This window comes from Lampetra planeri, chromosome 47 (genome assembly GCF_965212315.1).
Source record: "Lampetra planeri chromosome 47, kcLamPlan1.2.h2, whole genome shotgun sequence".
NCBI lineage: Eukaryota > Metazoa > Chordata > Hyperoartia > Petromyzontiformes > Petromyzontidae > Lampetra > Lampetra planeri.
In genome coordinates this window covers 6,293,494-6,314,059 of record NC_136153.1, presented here as the reverse complement: position 1 = coordinate 6,314,059, position 20,566 = coordinate 6,293,494, and the positions used below count along the sequence as shown (strand labels likewise).

At 45.3% G+C, this 20,566-nt stretch overlaps 1 protein-coding gene across 1 annotated transcript; it reads right to left on the bottom strand.

Annotated features, from left to right (window-relative positions):
* Nucleotides 1–150: 150 nt before the first annotated feature.
* Nucleotides 151–20,486, bottom strand: ORC3 (origin recognition complex subunit 3). The gene is made up of 19 exons (XM_078615527.1): nt 20,369–20,486; nt 18,412–18,460; nt 17,836–17,936; nt 16,765–16,909; nt 16,494–16,598; nt 15,907–16,076; nt 14,932–15,065; nt 14,163–14,322; nt 12,831–12,944; nt 11,806–11,939; nt 9,108–9,171; nt 7,710–7,826; nt 6,941–7,020; nt 5,755–5,983; nt 5,211–5,311; nt 4,148–4,289; nt 2,837–2,953; nt 2,147–2,223; nt 151–633 (listed from the first exon to the last, which is right to left on the bottom strand). The coding sequence occupies exons 1-19, from the start codon at nt 20,393–20,395 to the stop codon at nt 528–530; spliced, it is 2,172 nt and encodes a 723-aa protein (XP_078471653.1). The 5' UTR covers nt 20,396–20,486; the 3' UTR covers nt 151–527.
* Nucleotides 20,487–20,566: the final 80 nt, after the last annotated feature.

The window sequence follows — 20,566 nt, the reverse complement described above, 5'->3', positions numbered from 1 at the left end:
GAACATTTTTTATTAATTTTAATTGTATTTTTAAAAGATGGAAATGCATTGAGTCTTTACACCATTTTGTAAGATGTATATGGCTATTCATTGAACAAGATGGCAGACTGCAAATACCAGCTCCAAGGTTAAGGTTATGACACTTCTCAATTCAATGCGCAAATCGTAAATGTTTATTAAAGCACAAACCGCATTAATATTTACAGCATACGAGTATTTACAAGAACCTATTGCAGTGCAGTGGGAACTGGATTCTCTTGACTATCCTTGGTGCAGCACCACCATGCATGCAGTCAATGTTTTATACAAGCCAGTCCAGTCGTGGTCTGATTTAATTAGCATTGTTTGAAAATCGAATCCACACTTACGCACTGGAGGCTGCTCATGTTAAATTATCTTTGCATTTTCACTGCTGGGTAGTATTTACCTTAATGACTACATGTCCACTGTTCATTCACTAATTGAAAAACGATTTGTTGACATTACCATCATTGTATGCAATATTACCACCAAGCAGGATTGATGCCTCAGCAGCCACCCCAAGTCAGACGAGCCACATGGTCTGTCTTGCGCTTGGTGGGCTTGACGAAGCCCAGGAACTGCAGTTCGGAGACTGCACGAATGAACCGTGCGCTGGGTGCGTAACAATTCAGGACAACAGCTTGGCCAAACAAGAACCAAAGAGTATGAACAAGTTTTGTAGATATTGCAACCAACTAGTTGGTCACCCGAGTTCATTTTCATTGGGGCAGCCCAAACGCATTAGGGGCCGTCCATAAATGACGTCACATGATTTGGACGATTGTGGACCCCCCCCCCTTGTCACACGCGTCACAAAAAGTCAGACCCCCCCCCTCAAATATGACGTTATAAAGCTCTGCCCCCCACCAATTTTTTTTTAAACATGCTTCAAATCGCTTTAAACTATTGCCATAGTAGTGCATATTTAATGTGCCGCTGCATTGATGTAGGAGAAAACATTAAAAAGTCTATTTAAGTAGAAAGTGTTGTCTATATTTAAAGTTAAGCATTTTGATGTGCCGTCACATCTCCCCCTAGGTGCGTGACGTCATTTATGGACGAGCCCTTAGCCATCTGGTAGCTACCTACAGTTGTAATATCTTAAAAGTCAACCACCCCTTCTCAAGGCTCTTCTGGATTAAGGCCTCCCTCTACCATCTCCGTTATGGAGGTGGTAATGACCATAACTGCACGATGTTGGTCAGTGTGCATTGGTGAAGGGGAGGTGCCCGGAATATTTTCAGATATCACCACTGTTCAGCATGGCTGGGAATCTAGCTCATGTGGCTGGGTTCATAGTGCATTGTCACTGTTCCACCCCTGTAGTTCCTTAATCGTGATTAAATAACATTCCTGCGGAGGGAGCTGGTAGGAACATTGGGTTGCTCGGTCAATGGCCAGGGTCAACGGCGGCGTGGTGTATTCCGTAAATATGGCCGACTGAGGGCGGGCACAAGTCGGCGTGAGTAGGTTAAACGTTGAGTTTTATAAGGGCACCACGGGGTGACCAGCCCCTCCCCACCCAGCCCCCCCCCCCCACCCAGCCCCACCCTCCCCACCCAGCCCCTCCCCATCCCTCCCCACCCCTCCCATTTTTGGATGCACGATGGACGGACACAATAATCCCCTGTGGGCTGGTGTAACCAGGAGGTTCCTACCAGTATTAGGCATGTAAGGGAGTGTTGATTCACCATTGAAAATATATTTAATTGCATGGAATTATGCATGCGGGAATGGTATAAATTGTTATTGATTTATGAAAAAGCTTGGCACTGTAGTAGCCATTCGGCTTTTGTATTAACCTAATGAATCCTCAATCTGTCTCCAGTGTAAAAAAATGGATTTGCCAAATTGTACATACATATAGCACGCTTCATTTCGCCTGTAAACAGTTTCAGGATTCAAGAGCTTTTCAGGCAGTTGCTCGGCTAATCTTAAGACAAACTGGAAAAAGTGAGGCCTGCACAAGTGTGTGCTCTGGCAAGATTTGGTAAAGGACGTCCTATGGACACGCCCATTTTCTGTAGCAGCCAATCAACAGGCAGTGTGTAAAGCATGTGAGCATATTTGGCTGAAGCAATGATGGATTACAAACCCCACAGGTGCTTGGCAGTAAAAAGGATACTGAATTTGTTGGTCAATGACGTGAGGTGTTTCGGTCTCTTCAGAGTCGTTCCCAGCTTGCAGCACTGTCTGGAAGGCCTGGGATCACAGGCACATAGCAGTGGTGATATAGACAAAACTTACTTTAAGCTTCACAAAAAATATACTTTTAAAACTGGATTTAAAAAAAAATTGTGGACTTAAAAAAAACAAGGATGTTGGATTGAACAATGTATAAAAAAAGTTGATTCCAGAGAAATTATTTATATATGATTCAGAGCTCTTGGGGAGTATCAGCAACTCATTTGTTGAGGAATCCCATTGAATGATGCTTCATTTAGAGGCTATAAACTCCACCCTTTAATCCCCGATTCGCTTTCGCTGTGCCATCAGCTGTTTTTTTTTAAATAATTATAGTCACTACGTTTAACATACAATACTGACATTTATTACCAATGTTCAAAAGTTGTTATAGTTGCTGATGGAACAGACAATATTGGCAAAAAGGTTCTTTATCCCTATGGAGTGCATTTCAGAACTCTCAACCACAGACTTAAGTGGTAGTTAACCAGCTTCATATGGATTAACTCCAAAACGTCTCTCCAGGATTAAGTCTCTTCTGGAGTGCTATTCCTGCATTAACGTAATCAGTTTGCTCATTTGACACACACCTCAATCTCATACGGTGGCAACTTGTTTTGTGTGTGCTTACCTGCAGCCAGTCGTACAGGTTAATCATGCAACCGCACTCCAGGTGCAGCTTATAGGCGATGCATATATCTGGAGCCATGTTGGTGATGCTGCCCTCCGCGCTGCGCAAGGCCTTGTTCTGATGGCGCACATCATCATCATCATCACAACAATTTATGTAACCGCATCTCAAGATGATATATGAAAGTGAGATACTACATTGGGGAAGAAGATCAAATAGGAAGGGAGGTAAGGGCACGTGCACATGGGAGACGGAAATAGTGCAGTGCAGTGCAATATGAGGCCAAAAAGGACAAGTTTAGGGGGCTGAAGCAACCAGGGCTCAATGAGTCCCACGGGAGACAGAACCCATGACCAGCAAACAATGTTGTTCAACCGCTCCCGGTTCAATGACAGTCACTACCCTCCAGCGTTTATGGTATATCAGGATTCGGACATGCTCAAATCCCATTCCGTCTCTCGACCAACACGCAGCCCATTGACTGGCGAAACTAAAAAGGTTCTTTACTTATCCAGGAAAGCTTGAGTTTTCAATTGTATTTCTTTCAAAAGGTTGTTTGACCAATTCAATTTTACTGAGTGTTTTGTACGTTGAAATGAACTGGAGTAACCTAGACCAGGGGTCAGCAACCAAAATAACGAGGCATTTTACTTTCGAATTCGGTGATAAACTTGATATTTAAAGAGCCGCAAATGCATATGAATAACTTTAAAAAGCAGTCCTTAAATAGGCCTAGACATACGTAAAGATAACACAATTCTCTGCATTCACAGATTCATGAACCGACCTTTCTATACTGCCATGCTTTAGCCAACTCCGAGCGCACGAAGATCTGAGTTTTTACAAATCTACAAGATCCGCCAAATCTTTGCATCCATGGCAACGGATCACAGGAATCTTCCACCACGCTTCGCCGATCAGCTGCTGTACTACGTATGAAGCTCTGCTAGAGCCGCTGCTTTTTAAATCCTTTATATTAAGTTCACTTGCTTGCTTGCTTGCGCACTTACGACCGTGCAAATCTTTCGGTCGTTTTTTAACCCACTTCCCGTGATCCAATCGAGCTGACATTTTGCACACAGACTCGTTGTACGTGACAATTTATTTTCGTGAAATGTTTTTTCCAAAATTTTACACTTTTTAGGAAAAAATAAATTCTATTTAATTACCAATTGCTTAATGGTGGCAGGCAATCATCTGCCCCATAGGTGGCAGCCATCTCAAGCCAGAGGACGAGAGGACTCTAGCCGCCACGCATATAAAGGATTTATAGTGAAAAACTTTGTTTTTACGGGTGAATTTATTGCTCACCTGCAGGTAGTAGTAAGGGTTGGTGAGCGCCATCTGGATGGCTGCACGTGGCGACGCGTTGAGGTGCTGCTTCAGTGTGGAGGAGTCGCTAAAGTAGCTCACTTCGTGCAGCGTCTGCCCTTCAGGTGGCTGCAGGTATTTCCTGTGTAAAGGCAAATATGTTTCAGAAGCAACGCGCAGTTTGCTTCGACAATCGGTTGGTAAAGCTGGACGGAATTCCCAACAAGCCTGACAAACGCGAAAAGCTCTGCAGTTTGTAATGTATCAAAAGTGGCCACTTTGCAGCTAAATACATGCACCGATTCTATATACTGTAGTGCTTTTGTAAATAATTAGAATGTGTTTTGATAGAGCGTACTTCAAGCCACAGGATCTCAGAGCACTGTACACACAATAAAACGTAATTATAAACAGTATTAAAAAAATGGGTTAAAGTACCTGAAGAGATTGCGAGTTAAAAAAACATTCTTTAAACACCTGCTAAAATAAAGTGGGTGACGAGGGTTGGATGGGTAGAGTGATAAGGGCAGGGGGGCAGACATTGGGAAGAGGCAAGGGCGGGGGGGGGTACAGAGCTAAAGGAAAATGAGAGACGTGGGGAAAGGTGAGGAGAGATGAAGTTGGTAAAACATTAAACATTAAAGTGCTGCAAGGTAAACGGAAAGTGTGAGGGGTAGTGGGGTCTAGAAGACGGACATCAACATGGGATGACAGCATTAAATAAGGGAATGAATGTGCTAGCAGCAGCAGAATGGATGCTGCAATCTCGAAAGTGATCAACTAAATAACGATCACGCGCACCAGGTAGTTCTAGGGTTGGCACTTTTCTAATTGCACCAAGTCTGGAGCCAATCTAAAGGTGGCCACATGTCAGTACAGCAAGTGTCGGGCGCAGTAAAAGTGTACTAATCTGAAAGTGCGAGTTGAACACAGATATAGAGATGAAATGCCCCACTGTAAACCAAGCCAAATTAACCCCCATGCAATACGATATGTCACACCATGGGATGCTTGGTGTGCCATATTGGGCGACTCTTTTCAAGCTGTTGCGGCCTCTACCCACCTGACCAGATCGTCGAGCAGATCCACAGCTTTGGTACGGAGCACCTCGTAGGGACTCGACTTCTTCTGCTGCTTCTTCGCCGCCTGCATCTCCATCAATGTCTGCGGCAGGAACATTGTAAACGGAATGGTCGCAATGCGACGCGCATGCCTGTGCCTCGATACGTCAGCCGTGTGTGCTATGCAGCGGGCATGGTATTCAATGCTAAGTATTATGCAGCCTGCTAGGCACAGGCTCAAAGGCCCAAAACACCAAGTGACTCTGATAGTGGATAAGAGTTAATGTTTCTTGAATTGAGCAATGTTATAAGGACTTGGGAGATGAGATGACGGGAAGGAATTCCAAAGTCAAGCAGTATATGGAAAGCAACAGAATAAGAATTGTTTTGACCTGGAGTGTGGTGGTTGAACAAAGTATACTTAGCTTTGTACAGCATGTGTTGCATTGTGTGCAGTATGTAGCACGTGGTTTGCAGTGTCTCGTGTATGGTGAGCACTGTGCATCAAGTTTCGCACACAGCGACATTTGTGCGCTTGCCCCTCACCTTCTGCAGCTGGTGCAGGTCGGTCTTTCCAAGCACTGGCACTTTTTGTACCGGCAACGCCATCTCTTCGACGTTGGGTACCCCGCCGGGCTCGCCAAGTGCATGCAGGCCTTGTAGGACATCCTGGAGTGACGTGACCGCACCCTGTAGCTCAGGATCAGTCGGGGCGGTCGACAGCTGCTCCACACAGCTCTCCAGCAGACAGCAGAGCTCATCCCGGGCGAGCATCCTGGCACATGGCAAGGCGAGCGTGTCACTGCAGTAATGCTAGTTGCAATTCTGTTTTAGAGCCGGCAGGGGACTGTAAAACAAAAACAACGATCCCTCATATAACCGAAATAGACTTTTGGGGCAAATGCCGTTGATGAACATCTCTGAAGTTCGGCAGGGCACACGAGGGAGTGGGTGGCCAATACAATACCTGGCCACCTTTGACTCCTGAATGGCGATGTTTAGACATCGAACCAGATACTCATTTGAGGCGAAGTCATCCTAGGGAAGGCCCAGGACTGATTCGGATAATCATCACTGCTATTGGCCACGAGCGCTAATCAAGCCCAGGTCGCCGGGTTCATAGCTCAGTGCGCTAACCACGACACTACCACTCCCCACTACTGCCGGTGACTATAACCACCTCAAATTTCGATTTAAAGCTTTCGTGACTGCAGGGATTCATCTTCTTGGTTCTTTCGGTAAAGTCACGTAGAAGGGAAATAATAAAATAATAAAAATAAAACATAATAAAATAATATAATATAATAAAATAATATAATGATATAATATATAACCACCTCATGAACAGCAATTGTCTCCCTCTGCCACTGTGCCCCATCCCCCCGATTCAATGATTCAACGGCAGCTCCCAGGCAGTTATGGAAACACTCGAGGTCAACCACATCAGACATTTCTGGTAATCAATGCTCATTCTGAGTAGGAGTTGGAGGCCCTGTTGAACCTCGACGTTGCCACAACGAGGAGGGGGGCCTTATCATCAGCCTCATAAAAACAGAACACCTCACCACGAGCAATCGGGTGGTTGGAGGGGAGAAGGCTTCCCCTACATGGGGACTATGCTCATCGCCATTTGGCAGCAGAGGTCTCACCCTCCGCACCTGTGACGATCACAATAATAACGATGGTGGCGGCGGCGATGGGGGATGTCTGGTCAGGAAGCGAGGACACCCACCGGAGGAGATGCATGGCGGATGAGTAGCCTTCACTTTCCCACACTGGGGACTCAAGGACGCTGCAGTACAGCTCCCGCACCTGCAGACCGCGAGAAGTGTGCACGTCGCCAAAGCACAATTCACATGGCATGGCACTCAATCTCACTTCTCAAAGGAACAAATATATAATGCTTACGCGTGGATTTTGTCACTCTTTCCAACAGGTTTGTCCTCTGATTAACGTCACCTTCTGAGCCGCATAACGAGATGACGACGTCATATTTCAACGTTTGCAATGGTTCATACTCTTAAATTTTTTGGTAAAGTCACGTAGGTAAAAAAAATAGAAATAATAATAGAAATAAAATAATAAATCACGACGTTTCGGAGGCAACACAAGTCTCCGTCATGCCTCCAAAACGTCATGATTTATTATTTTATTTTTATTATTATTTCTATTATTTTTTATTTTTTACCTACGTGACTTTACCGAAAAACCTAAGAGTATGAATCCTTGCAGTCACGAAAGCTTCAAATCTAGAGTTTTCAATGGTGCTCGAGCAAAAATACAAAAAATGTAATACGCACGTAATTAATACTGCCCGAAACATCCGCCTATCATATATTTTATCTGTTATAAAGAAGTGTTAATAAATGTGGTAAGTTTTCTGGGAAGGTTCAGACTGTCCAGGTGATATAACCATCTGGAAATTTGGCAGTGTTTTCTCAGAGCACTCTGCCTGTTAGGAGGGACTGGTGAGTGGACCCTGTAACGTCCTAGGCCGGCACCTGCTTGCCGAGTGGGTGTCCGGGCAGCTGGTGCGTGAAGGTGTGCAGACCCCGCAGCATCAGGAAGAACCGCCGATGGTATCGGTGAAGCTCGGACAGCAGGATACACACACGGTCCTGGTGGTACCCGTATGAATTATATACAAGCATCAACGACAAAGACCTTGCCACAGCCTCGTAGACTTACTGCAAGTGCTGTTAGCGAGCACATAATCAGGTGAAATACTCTTACATCTCACCTACAACTTGGTTACCATACTCTTGGTTCTTTCGGTAAAGTCACGTAGGTAAAAAATGAAATTAAAATTAAAATAAAACAATAAAAATCACGACGTTTCGGAGGCAACACAAGTCTCCGTCATCAGGTGGGACCGTCACAGCCAGATTAGCTGCATCAGCCAGATTAGCTGCATCAGCTAATCTGGCTGTGACGGTCCCACCTGATGACGGAGACTTGTGTTGCCTCCGAAACGTCGTGATTTTTATTGTTTTATTTTAATTTCATTTTTTACCTACGTGACTTTACCGAAAGAACCAAGAGTATGAATCCTTGCAGTCACGAAAGCTTCAAATCTAGAACTTGGTTACCTCCCTTCACTCCCCTCTATTAGGCCAAAGCAGAGCTTATTTGCACACAACGTTTATCTGGCACATCTTGCTCCCACACGTGTGCACGGTCTATTTCGATTTGCGTGTGTTTACGTCACTGCTAAGACTGAAATACAGAGCTTGCTTGCACATGTACTGAAACTTTGCTGGCACCTCTTGCTCTCATTATATCTGCACTCTTTTTTATCCTCGTGCTTTTCAATATTCCTTAAGGGGCCTGTACTCGTTCTCTGAAATTTTGAAGTCGGTATTTTTTCTTTGTGTTGCTGCTGTGCTCAAGCATCACAGATCTATTGAAAAATATCCTGGAAACTGGCTAAACGGGATCGTCTATTTCACAACAACAACAACAACAAAAATAATCATGTAAGACAATGAACATTCAATCCCACCGAGCTACAGAGTAAACTCTCCATTCTGCATGGTAATGGAGAGTGGAGTTGCATGAATAAATACTAAAACACAGATAGTTCAAAACACACGTAAAGTGGGCTTGTGTATTGTTTATCGGGGTAGAATGGGGGAGAAGACACCAAAGTCCCCGTCTGTTTTTATTGCTTCTTAAAGTAATCGGTTTAACTTGCAGATGTGTTTGCTGTGACACAGGTCACTGATCCTTGAGGAGTGAAGAACAGCTAACAATTAATCCAGCACGTGCATTGAGCTCTTTCTTTGACAAGCACAGTTAATCTGCAGCCCAGATAATTGAGTGTTTACTGTATGCTAAGTGGCATGCAGTATAATGGCAGGAAGCAGGAAACCATGCAGCCAAGGCTGGTGTCCACTTACCTTAAGGTACTCGTTATCAGTCAGGAGTCGGTCCTGCTCCTTTGCCTTCCTGCCCTCCATGTACCTATGAAGTGACCACCAGAATCCTTTAGCATTGTCAACTATAAACTATTTTTAACGATTTTTATTTTTCTTGTTGGTTCTTTCGGTAAAGTCACGTAGAAGGGAAATAATAAAATAATACAAATAAAACATAATAAAATAATTATCACGACGTTTCGGCCACAACGCAAGCAGCCGTCCTCAGGTGACAGACCTGTTCTTCACCTGAGGACGTCTGAATGACACTGTCTTTCTGACAGACCTGTTCTTCACCTGAAGACGGCTGCTTGCGTTGTGGCCGAAACGTCGTGAGAATTATTTTATGTTTTATTTTTATTATTTTATTATTTCCCTTCTACGTGACTTTACCTAAAGAACCAAAAAGATGAATCCCTGCAATCACGAAAGCTTTAAATCGAGATTTTTATTTTGCCAGGTAAGGCCCACTGAGCTACATAGCTCTTTTTCAGAAGTGACCTGGCCACAAATGTGTACATTTATAGTAGTGAAATACTCTAAATGCATTCTTTGTCGTTCTTAGGTTCTGCTCTGTCTGTGTGTCTCCGTTCCTCTTGTTTTTATCTTTTGTCTTTCTTTGGAATTTTCACTTAAATTCTAACTTAGCAATCTTTGAAATACGTAATCGATCAGGCTATGCGTTAATTGTGTGTTGACCGACTCTCTGTGTCGTTTTACATAACATTTCGATACTTTGCCAGGTTATTTAATTTTAGTGTGTTTCTTTCTCCCTCTAAGCCTGCGTACTTCTCTACGCGTCTCCTCGTACTCATTGACATGTAAATTTTGTCTCTAACCCCTCCCTCTCGCTGCCTCCGCCCCCCTCTGTCTATTTAAGGCCACCCCACAGAGACGATCACCCCTCTCTGTACCTGTGTTGCTCTCGCTATGTATCTTGGTGATATCTGTCTGCTTATATGTCTGTCTATAGTTTTCTGGTTAGATTTTATGTCGCTATTTCATTATACCTGATGATGATTGCTTGTGTTGCAATCGAAACGTCGTATGCTATTATTTAATTTATTATTTTATCTTTATACGTGACTTTACCGAAAGAACCAAAGAATAATTCCTGCAGTCACGAAAGCTCCAAAATTAAGACTCTACATGCATGTTTCTAAAATGTGGAGGGAAACAGCGTAGGACCCGGAGAAAAATCGACATGACTACGTGGAGAACATGCAAACTCCAAATATACAGGCGTCATGATCGGGATTCAACCCACGACCTCCTGTATACCAGCCAAGGGAGTTAACATCTCGCCACCATGGTGCCCATTTTAGTTTCACATGGACCAGCCATTAGTAGCAATTTATGGCGCAGCACTGCATTGTTGTTTGTGAGACTGTTCACGTTGCAGGCTGTGTCCATTGAGATTTAAAGTAATTTAGAGCATTATATGGAACGCAAAGGGGCAGTTCCATGATGTTAAAGTGCCTGAAATCTTACAACTATAATACTTAAAAGGTAGATACAATTCAACAACTGTTAAATATAAATAAACAGTTCCCCGATTTTGCATGCACATTTCAAAACAATTTTAAATGTGGGCCATTGTTTGTATGATCATGGTGTGGATTTTTTTTTTCTTGGGCATAGTATGTCATCCAATTGGGACTGTAGTTCAGAGAGAAATTATGGTGCTAGAGGGGAATATTTTTGACCTGACAACACAGTTTTGCCAATTTGACACTTTTGTCATCATAATAAAGGTGAGCCCTTAGAAAACAATATACTTGAGTTGTTGTTAGATGATGCTAAAGTGTGTATTTTGCAGTTTTTGTACAACATCTGGCCTCAACATCATGCCAGCACATTTACCAAGATCTGAATATACAACACTTTCATGATACCTGTCCTACTGTGTGGTGCCAAGACTTAGACTCAGACCCAAACAGGCTGCAGTCCTTCCATATGCGTTGTCAGCAGCACATTTTTGGCCGCAGATGGCAAGACTCTGTTCGCAACACCGAAGTCTCATCAAAGACTGGTTTTCCTGCGATCGATGAAATTATCCACTCAAGATCGATTCACCTGTTTGGCTAAAAGATACTCCCCACACACCATGCCCTACTTCTATCCATCCAGGTAAAGAGTAGATCTCAACCATCTCCATCGTGGCACCATCCAATGGGCCGTCCTATGGACTCGTCTGTTCGTCAGATCTGTTGAGACACCTTGCAGGAGGCTTTCTACAATGCGGTGAAACATGGATACTCTGTTCTAGATTTGAAGCTTTTGTGACTGTAAGGATTCATATTCTTAAGTTTTTTCGGTAAAGTCACGTAGGTAAAAAAATGTAATTAATAAAAAGTAAAATACAAAGTAAAATAAAATAAAAATCACGACGTTTCGGAGGCAACACAAGCTTCCGTCTTCAGGTGGAACCGTCACAGCACGATAGCTGTATCAAGGTAAAGTCACGTAGGTAAAAATGAAAAAATTTTACCTACGTGACTTTACCGAAAAAACCTAAGAATATGGATACTCTGGGTTGGCACAACGGGCCTTCGTCATCTACGCAATTCTGATGATGATTATGATAAGGCCCGTGTCTCAATGGGTGGCCCGCAACAGGTACTGAATCCAATTCCGACCCTAAGTAAGGATGTACACTGTGCCAATACTGCTGACGAACCGGCAGAAGGAAGGTGCCTGACGCACGGCCTCACAGAGCTCCGGTCCGAGTGAAGCGACGTGAGCCTTCAGGCTGGACGGCGGCACACACAGCATGCTCAGCGGCTGCTCGTAGAAGTGCTCCATCATGGCAAACTGCAAGGATGAAATAAAGTATGCGAGTCAGCGAGCAATGAAGCGGTCTTAAATTTCGATTTAAAGCTTCTTTCGTGACTGCAGGGATTCATCATCTTCTTGGTTCTTTCGGTAAAGTCACGTAGAAGGAAAATAATAAAATAATAAAAATAAAACACAATAAAATCATTCTCACGACGTTTCGGCCACAACGCAAGCAGCCGTCTTCAGGTGAAGACCAGGTCTGTCAAGGAGACAGAGTCTGAATGAGACTCTGTCTCCTTCTACGTGACTTTACCGAAAGAACCGTAAAAAATGAAGCGATCGTTGGACATGAATCACTGAATGCTCTGATTGTGATGGTGGAACAAGCAGTATAGCCATGTGATAAAAATCACCCTTCCCTCTTTAATTTGATGAATGTCTAAGATGTGGTTTGACAAATCATATTCAGGAATTAATTGTATGTTGTATCATAGATAATGTCTGACTCGTTTGTTTTCTCTTGTTCTTTCCATTAGCCTTAAGACAACATCTGCATAAAATTTGATTTTTTTACATAGGGTGGGGCAGTGGCATCATTGTTCATGAACTATGCTGTGAACCCAGCCACCTGGGTTCGCTTATAGGCCACAGCTAACAGAAGTAACGAGTGATATCTGAACTGATCCTGGTCCTGCCTTCCCAAACCCACAATAACCACCATGGTGAAGCATGGTCATTACAACTCCCATGACCAACACAGTATGGGGGAGGCATTTATCCAACGTTGAACTGACAAATGGCTGTATATTATTACAATACATTTCGAACCATTACTACACGAGCAATATTCACACGCAAATTGGCGTGTGTATTGTGACTGTTAGAATCGACTTCTGATCTTGGAATAAATGGATTAATCTCTCCTACCTGTAAGCCCTTGACAAAGTTCCTGACGGAGAAGTCGTGGTAGAGGAAGATTCCGATGAGCACCTGCAGGGCTTTGCCGCTCAGTTTGAAGAGGAAGCGATCCGTTAGCAGCAGCTGAAAGGTAGATATGAAACGCTTCATTCACATTGACCCGAAGTCCATTTGTACCCGGGCGACTGTGGCATCATTGCCAGCTCAACCCAAAAGAATGACTCGGCTTGGAATACATCATTCGTGTCACATGGCTGCTTTAGACCAAATCACCCAGAATGCTTCAGATCTCGGAAGCTAAGCAGGATGGAGCCAGGACAGTGCTTAGATTGATGACCTCCATGCACGATGATGCAGGAAATTCTAGTTTTACAGTACGTATACGCACCCGTGTCTATTCTAGCCGCCTTTACTAACCCGCACCGTCCAGACATTTTGAGATTATGGTAAAATAACCCACGCAGCCCAGCACAGCGGTGTGGGGAGGCCCTCGTCCAACAGTAGGTTGACAAAAGATGTCTGTATGTGTGGCATTCCCAGCAAAGGCCCTTCTTCAGAGTGAAGAAAAGGCAGAGATGTTGACTGTTAAATGCAGATCACACTTTACAGTGTGGTGTTTTAAACTCCTTGAATACAATTGAACACGTGAACAGTTTTTGAATTAACAGATACTGAGTAGCAGTTAGCCGATTAGCAGATACATGTGTAGTGACTGACAGCGTCACTACTGTGTACACACACACACGTGTGACGTCACTAGGCGGGGGAGCGTCACGACCCCGCGGGTCCAAACAGACACACATGACATCATCCCGGCTGGAGGCAGCGATGACGTCATTGCCGGTTCAGGGACCTGGAGGTTGGGTGAGGCCGTGGCACTGAGTGAACCTGGCTGGACACGTGACCTATCAAGGTGGGGGCCGGGGGCCCCGGGGGGACCTTGGGTGGTCAGGTGGACAGCCGAGGAACTTCGAGAAGGTTCTGGACACGCCGAGGCCGATATAAGCAGCTTCCTCACGGGACACGAGGCTGCCCGTGTCAAGAGTGAAGATGGATCGTGAAGAAGCCTCCTAAGAAGAAGAGTCAAGCCTCCAGTCAGCGGACCCGCTAGTAGCCCACCTGGCTGGGTCACGCTAGTGTATCCGAGAGTCTGAGATGGAGAGTGACGGTGTGTGTGTTAGTCAGAGCAGGTCAGTGGTTACCACCCTATGTTAGTGCAACGTGGTTGGTGTTAATAAACGGTGTTGCCTCCCAAGAAGTGTGCGCGCCTATCTGAGCCCACTACACATGTACACATGAGCCCATGAGCCAGCAGCTCTGTGCTGCTTGCACAGCCCCCACCTGGTCGAGCGTAGAGGACAGCAACTCGGTGGCAGGCGGCGTCTGGAATCGCTCCACGCACAGCAGAGATGACACGGAGTGCGGCAGCAAGCGGTGCAGTGCCAGGGGCGACGTGGCGATACCCAGCACCAGCACCAGGGGTAGCCGGTCCACGTACTGGCTACATGCGCACACACGGCAACACGGACGATGGTACGAGACTACTTAACGCCCATTGTACCAGTGGCTTCTTATGTTTGCTATAAAGCCACTCAACCACATTATCGCCACTTCATCTCGTGCCATTAGCATTCTCATTCCACCTTCTAGCTGCCATATGGGACGGTCCTCATTCAATTCGAACGACTGTTTGTTGGATCATCCTGGTACAAGGAATGAAAATGGGGAACCCCTGTTCGATTCACAGCTATGTGTCAAGTTGACACAAGGAGTGAGATTAATCGGCGATTGGAAGCATCCAGCTGGCCAGCCTCCTCACACCTGGCTGTGCAAGTTCGAGCTGGACGCGAGCCTCTCTACTCCAAAGGTATGGACTGCTGTGAGTGACAGTCTGGAATATAGGACGGTATGACCCCATACGGTGAAGTGCTACAGCTGTAGTAATAGTAGTCAACCAAATTCCCTCTCATATAGCACAGCGCCTGAGCCATTCTGGGCCATGTGCCTCCGTGCAGTTGCACTGCCTGCACACGCGATAGCTACGCCACTGCACCGCGTACTGAGATCCTGCTAGAAGTGAGCGTTTGGGAGCATGTGGGTGACATGGCACCTGCAGATGCGGATGAGGTCCTGCAGCACACGTGGCGGAAAGCTCTCGAGCTCCCGAAGGATGATGACGATGGGGGGAGTCGTGCTGTGCCGCTCGCTCACCTTCCGCTTGCCTTTCACACCGTCCGATACAGGCTACATACAACAAAGATCCCCATTTATTTCTTTAACAGACTTTTTGGGGAAGTGCTGTTGACTATGAAGGCCGGCATGGCACACGAGGGGGTGCGTGGCCAACAACACATCCAGCCACCTTTACCCTCCCTAGTGGCGACATTTACCCATCGCACCAGGAACTTATTTAAAAGCTGAGTCGACCTAAGAGGGAGGCCCGTGACCAGTTCACATAATCATCACTGATGTTGGCCATGAGCGGGAATCTAACTCAGGTCACAGGGTTCATAGTGCAGCGTGCTAACCGCTACACCACCGCTCCCTGCACCCCATATACACATATGTGCGCGTGCACACATGTACAGCCTACTATCACTCATGGATGAAGGCTTCCCACACTCCATATCTGGCGTGGGGGTTTCTTGACCATATTCCAGCACACTGGGCAGTTGGGAGTTTGTGTAGCATAGATGTGGGAGTGTGGAAGTACAGTACAATGGATACTGCTACTTTGCACAATAACCTCTTTTTTTTCATTTGGCACAAACCCAAGCACTATCCAGGCTCAACTCACTGTAGCTTTCTAAAGTTAACGAGATCCAGTGCATTTTGGATGAGTTTATAAAAGGCCACATAAGTTGATATAAAACACAAGGATATATACCTTGCAGCTGTGGGTTTAGACCAACAGAACGTGTGAATTGTGTTGTTTAAGCAATGGTTTGTATGTATATTGAACTTCTTTCGCACCGTACGTAGCCAAGCATGCTAATCGGTGGTGCGGTTCATCTGTTGTTAAACGACTGCGTCTGTCCGACTGGAGCAGCTCTGCTCAAGGGCCCATGACGGAGGCGGAGGGTACCTGCGGCAGAGACGAGTACCAGCTGCACAGTGCGGAGAACGACGGTAGCACCCGCCATGCCGACAAGGGCTTCCTGTCGCCCAAGTCGTCACTTTCTCCCTCGTCGTCCTCGCACGATGTCTGCCTCCCAAGCAGCGTACCGAGAATCTTCTGCACTGCCTGCTTCAGCCCTGCGAAGGTGATCAACCATCGTGCGGTTGAGACGTGAGTATGTGGCTCAGAGGTAAAGGCACTGAGCTGCCACAGATAAGATCTCAGGTTTGAATGCATGCAGCTGCCAGTGATCAAACCAGGTTTTCCAGTGTAATCAGTTCATGGTTTCATGGGCCGAGAGAAGTGTGTTGACCGTCATCCTTGAAATCTGGAGCTGACACCGGTGGATGGGTCCTTAACTTCTCATGAACAAAGCTTCAAACTCGTGTCGATAACCGCGAGACACACATCATAGGTACAACTCTACAAAAAAAGAGCTGTTCGTTTATTGGATTACAACCTCCATTAATTAACCCTCGAGCTATTCCTAACATTAAGAAACTAAAGCGGGACTCGCTCAGCCTTGCCGTGGACCTGTATTTACAGACACTGACCTGTGCACTCCTTCGGCTGAAGGGACACGATGTGCGGCGTGACAGACTCGCGCAGCCGCTCCGTCAGCGTTTGGAACACCACCTCGTGATCCGCTACGTTCACGCCTGCACACACGTAGAGCCACGCAAAGCAATCAATGCCACAGCAGCACTGCGCGTGCCCCACTACGGTAGGCAGAGGCAAAGCCAACATCCTAATAAGACATCCCTGTGACGGCTGGCACAGTTACACAATGACCGTGAAGGTGGGGTCAAAAGGAACGAACGGCACCTGTGACAAAGGCGGCTGTCGGAATTTCGTTGGATCTCTGTCGCTCTGCCCAGCTCTGAAGGTTGTCCGAGGCCACACCGCGGGCTCCCGACAGGAAGGAGGTCATCTTCTCAAACACCTGGGCATTCATCTCGACATGCACTGCCTGAGCATGCATACAACATCCACACAGCAGAGGCTATTGGCTATGTAAGGTGCGAAAGAAGTGAAATATACATACATACTCAGGACACAGCCACCTACAGAATATAGGATGTATTTATATTCTTAGGTTTTTTCAGTAAAGTCACGTAGGTAAAAAATTAAAATTAATAAAAGTAAAATATTTTATTTTTATTTTACTTTTATTAATTAAAATAAAAATAAAATATTTTACTTTTATTAATTTAAATTTTTTACCTACGTGACTTTACCGAAAAAACCTAAGAATATGAATCATTGCAGTCACGAAAGCTTCAAATCTAGGATGTATTTATGTCTGTGAATATAAAACAGAGGTAGGGAACCTGCAGCCCGCTGGCTGTACACAGCCAACGACTTAATTTCATACAGCCCGCTACAACATGAGAACAACCGCTTTGAAAGGCCTGCAAACAATATTTATCCGTCGCTCAAATAATCTTTCCTGCACCGATTGGGTACTAGACGAGTCTACTTTTGACTCCTCAATACTGCGTTTCCAATTTTAGCGAGTTAGAAAAGATGACAGCTGGTTGTCGAGACTAACGATGAAGTGGCAGTGAAACGTAAGAGCGTGATTGGATGGATCTCTACCGATGGGAGCTGTAAAATCATCTCACGTGCAGGTGCAAGACTGACTGAACGCATCGCAAGACTGTTAGATAAGATGGCGTTTTGACCAGGGCCTTCACGCAGGCGATGGATTCTAGTGTAATTTCTTAAGATTTATTGTAAAAATTCATGCGATTATGTACATGTTAACGTGTATACTTTCCAACTTTACTTCCAGGGAGTACAAAAACTCTCTTATCTGGCCTCCACAAACAGCTTACGAACAATGTCGTGGTGCAGAATGATGAGAGTGATGATTACTGTCACGACCATCATCACCTCGGCAGACGTCTTCAGCTCCTGGCTGAGCGTCTGGTAGGTGTTGAACCTCAAACGGCTCTCCCTGGTCACCTCACCATTCTCGTTCTGGAAGCACACCTCTGACAAAGACAATTTAACAAATCGATCGGCGAACTCAATCGCATCTCCGATTAGCACGGTTGGCTACGTACGGTGCGAACGAAGTTCAACATACGCACATATATACAGTCAAGATTTGTAACTTAATGGCACTCAATGTGCCTCCCATTTTCGATCAAGGATGCACAATTCAGTCATCTTACTTACCTTTAATACAGGTTTTTCTTTGGGTTAGATCGCGTAAATATATAAATGTGTCATTAAAGCCGCCACCACCCAACACAGGCAATTAGTAAGGGTTGTCACGTAAACACCGGTGTGCTGTACTAGTAACGAATTGGCATGTTCTGTTTACGTGACAAACCTTACTAATTGGCCGTGTTGGGTGGTGGCGGGTTTAACGACACATTTATATATTTACACGATCTAACCCCCCAAAAAACCCCTGCATTACGGATATTGGTCGCGAAAGCCTACGCGTTTAAACTCACTTACCGTCGTTACTTTTCTTTTTCTTGCCAGAAGGCTTGAAGACAAAGCATCCCTAGAAAATAAAAAAAGTATTGTTTAGAGCGGTGGTTCTTAACCTGGTGTGCACCAGAGTTCGCAAACGGGTTTTGATTCCTTACCCGTACCCGGCCGCACCAGGGTCACAAATGGGTACCCTTTCCCGTACCCGGCTGGGTACGGGTACCCGTTCCCTACCTGTACCCGTACCCTACCCGAAATGAGTAACAAACGGTTACTCACAAGTGACTCACGGCCTACCCGTACCGGTACCCGGCTGCACCAGGGTCGCAAACGGCTACCCGTACCCGATACCCGGCCGGGTACGGGTAGCCGGGTATCGGGTAGGGTACGGGTATCGGGTACCCGGTTGCGACCTCTGGTGTGCACGCACCCCCTGGGGGTGTGAGATGCCCTTTCTGGGGGTGCGAGACATGGCCAGATTTTATTCAGAAGCTAAATAATCGAAAAAACAAATTAAGCAAGGGCACGTAAGTAACCACTACTTTGTTTTATCAAACCGATGTATGTATCAACATTATACGTTTGTTTTAAACGATTGAGACCCAAAGGGGTGCAAGGCTGTCAGTAAAGTTTTAAGAATCACTGCTTTAGAGATACCTTCAACACAATTCGAATGCGATCAATACACGTAATGAAATTCTACTTTGCTAACAAGTGGAACTTTTGACGACAGTAAGTAGATAGAAGCCATCATCACACACCTGTCAACCCATACGGTTTACCTGTATTCTTGTACAGGGATATTGAGTTTGCAGGTGCATACGGCGTACAGCCGTTTCAATACGAGCAAATGTTTGTGTCTATTTGTTTGTGTTTCTCCCTTGTGATGGGACTTTGTAGGATGAACGTTGAGATTTATAAGGGTACGGGGTGGCCAATAAGGTCTGAATTGGTCTGTAGTACGATAGGGCACTGATAAGGGGTGGACAGGTTTGTGATTATCATTTATTAGGTATAGCCCTGGGAGCCATTCGGCTCTTGAATCGGGTGCAACCGCAACAAACAAAAAACAAAAACATGAACAAGAAAACATCTTAAAGTGACTATGTGCAAACAAAAAATCCAAGAAAAGACAGCAAAATATTGCAGAAAAATCACCGTACACCAACACTGTGTGCAAAATCACAGTGGGATGCAAGTCAAACAACAACAACCACAAGACAACTTAGATTAAGGCCATCAGTCTAACTCTGTACTACAACAAACAAACATGGCCAAACCAAAAAACGATTCGAAATCATCACAATAAAGCCATAAAAGCAATGTAACAGTGATCATAGGAACTGTGACCGAATTTTCACAATAAACGACACAAACATGGACCACCAAACATTTGGCTGCTGCAGCTCCTTACTGTTAAAATTTCCCTCCCCTTATTACTGCTAATCCTACATAATACACGAGCATAATATGACTTTGAGACCTCCCCACCACCTACACATTCCACAAGTAGTGACTAATCCCATATCTGCATTTTCCATAAATATGTTAAATTCCTCTGTTGATATGTAAGTTCCTTTGTCAAGGCGCTCTCCCCCTCTAACCCAGCTTAAATATACGCTGCCAAGCTTGGTGGTGTTCATTCGGACGCTGTCTTTCCGACAGACCTGTTCTTCACCTGAGGACGGCTGCTTGCGTTGTGGCCGAAACGTCGTGGGAATTGTATTTTATTTTGTATTATTTTATTATTTTCCTTCTACGTGACTTTACCGAAAGAACCAAGAAAATACCACCAAACCCTGTAGCCATAGCTGGCTGCATGAGGCCACTTCACAACAGCAGGAGGGGCATGAGTCAGAGTATCAACATTTTTCAATGCACCTTTAAAAAGATCAGCACACTATAATCAAAACACAAGATCATACTTTGCAGCGATCATCCGATGGTGGGCAGTGGTGAAGATGAATGTGGAACGTCTTACCTTGGAAACAGAAGTTGTGGAAGTCATGATTTGTGGAGTTTTAAAAACAACGAACGCGCGGGGCAGATGACGTCCACGTGCGTTCGCACGACGCTCGCTCGCGATCCACGGAATCTATTCAACCCCGCGCAGAAGCAAATCGATTCGTCTTCAAAAGCACGCAAGCGGTTGTGTCAATTCCGATGGTGGGTCTCGTTT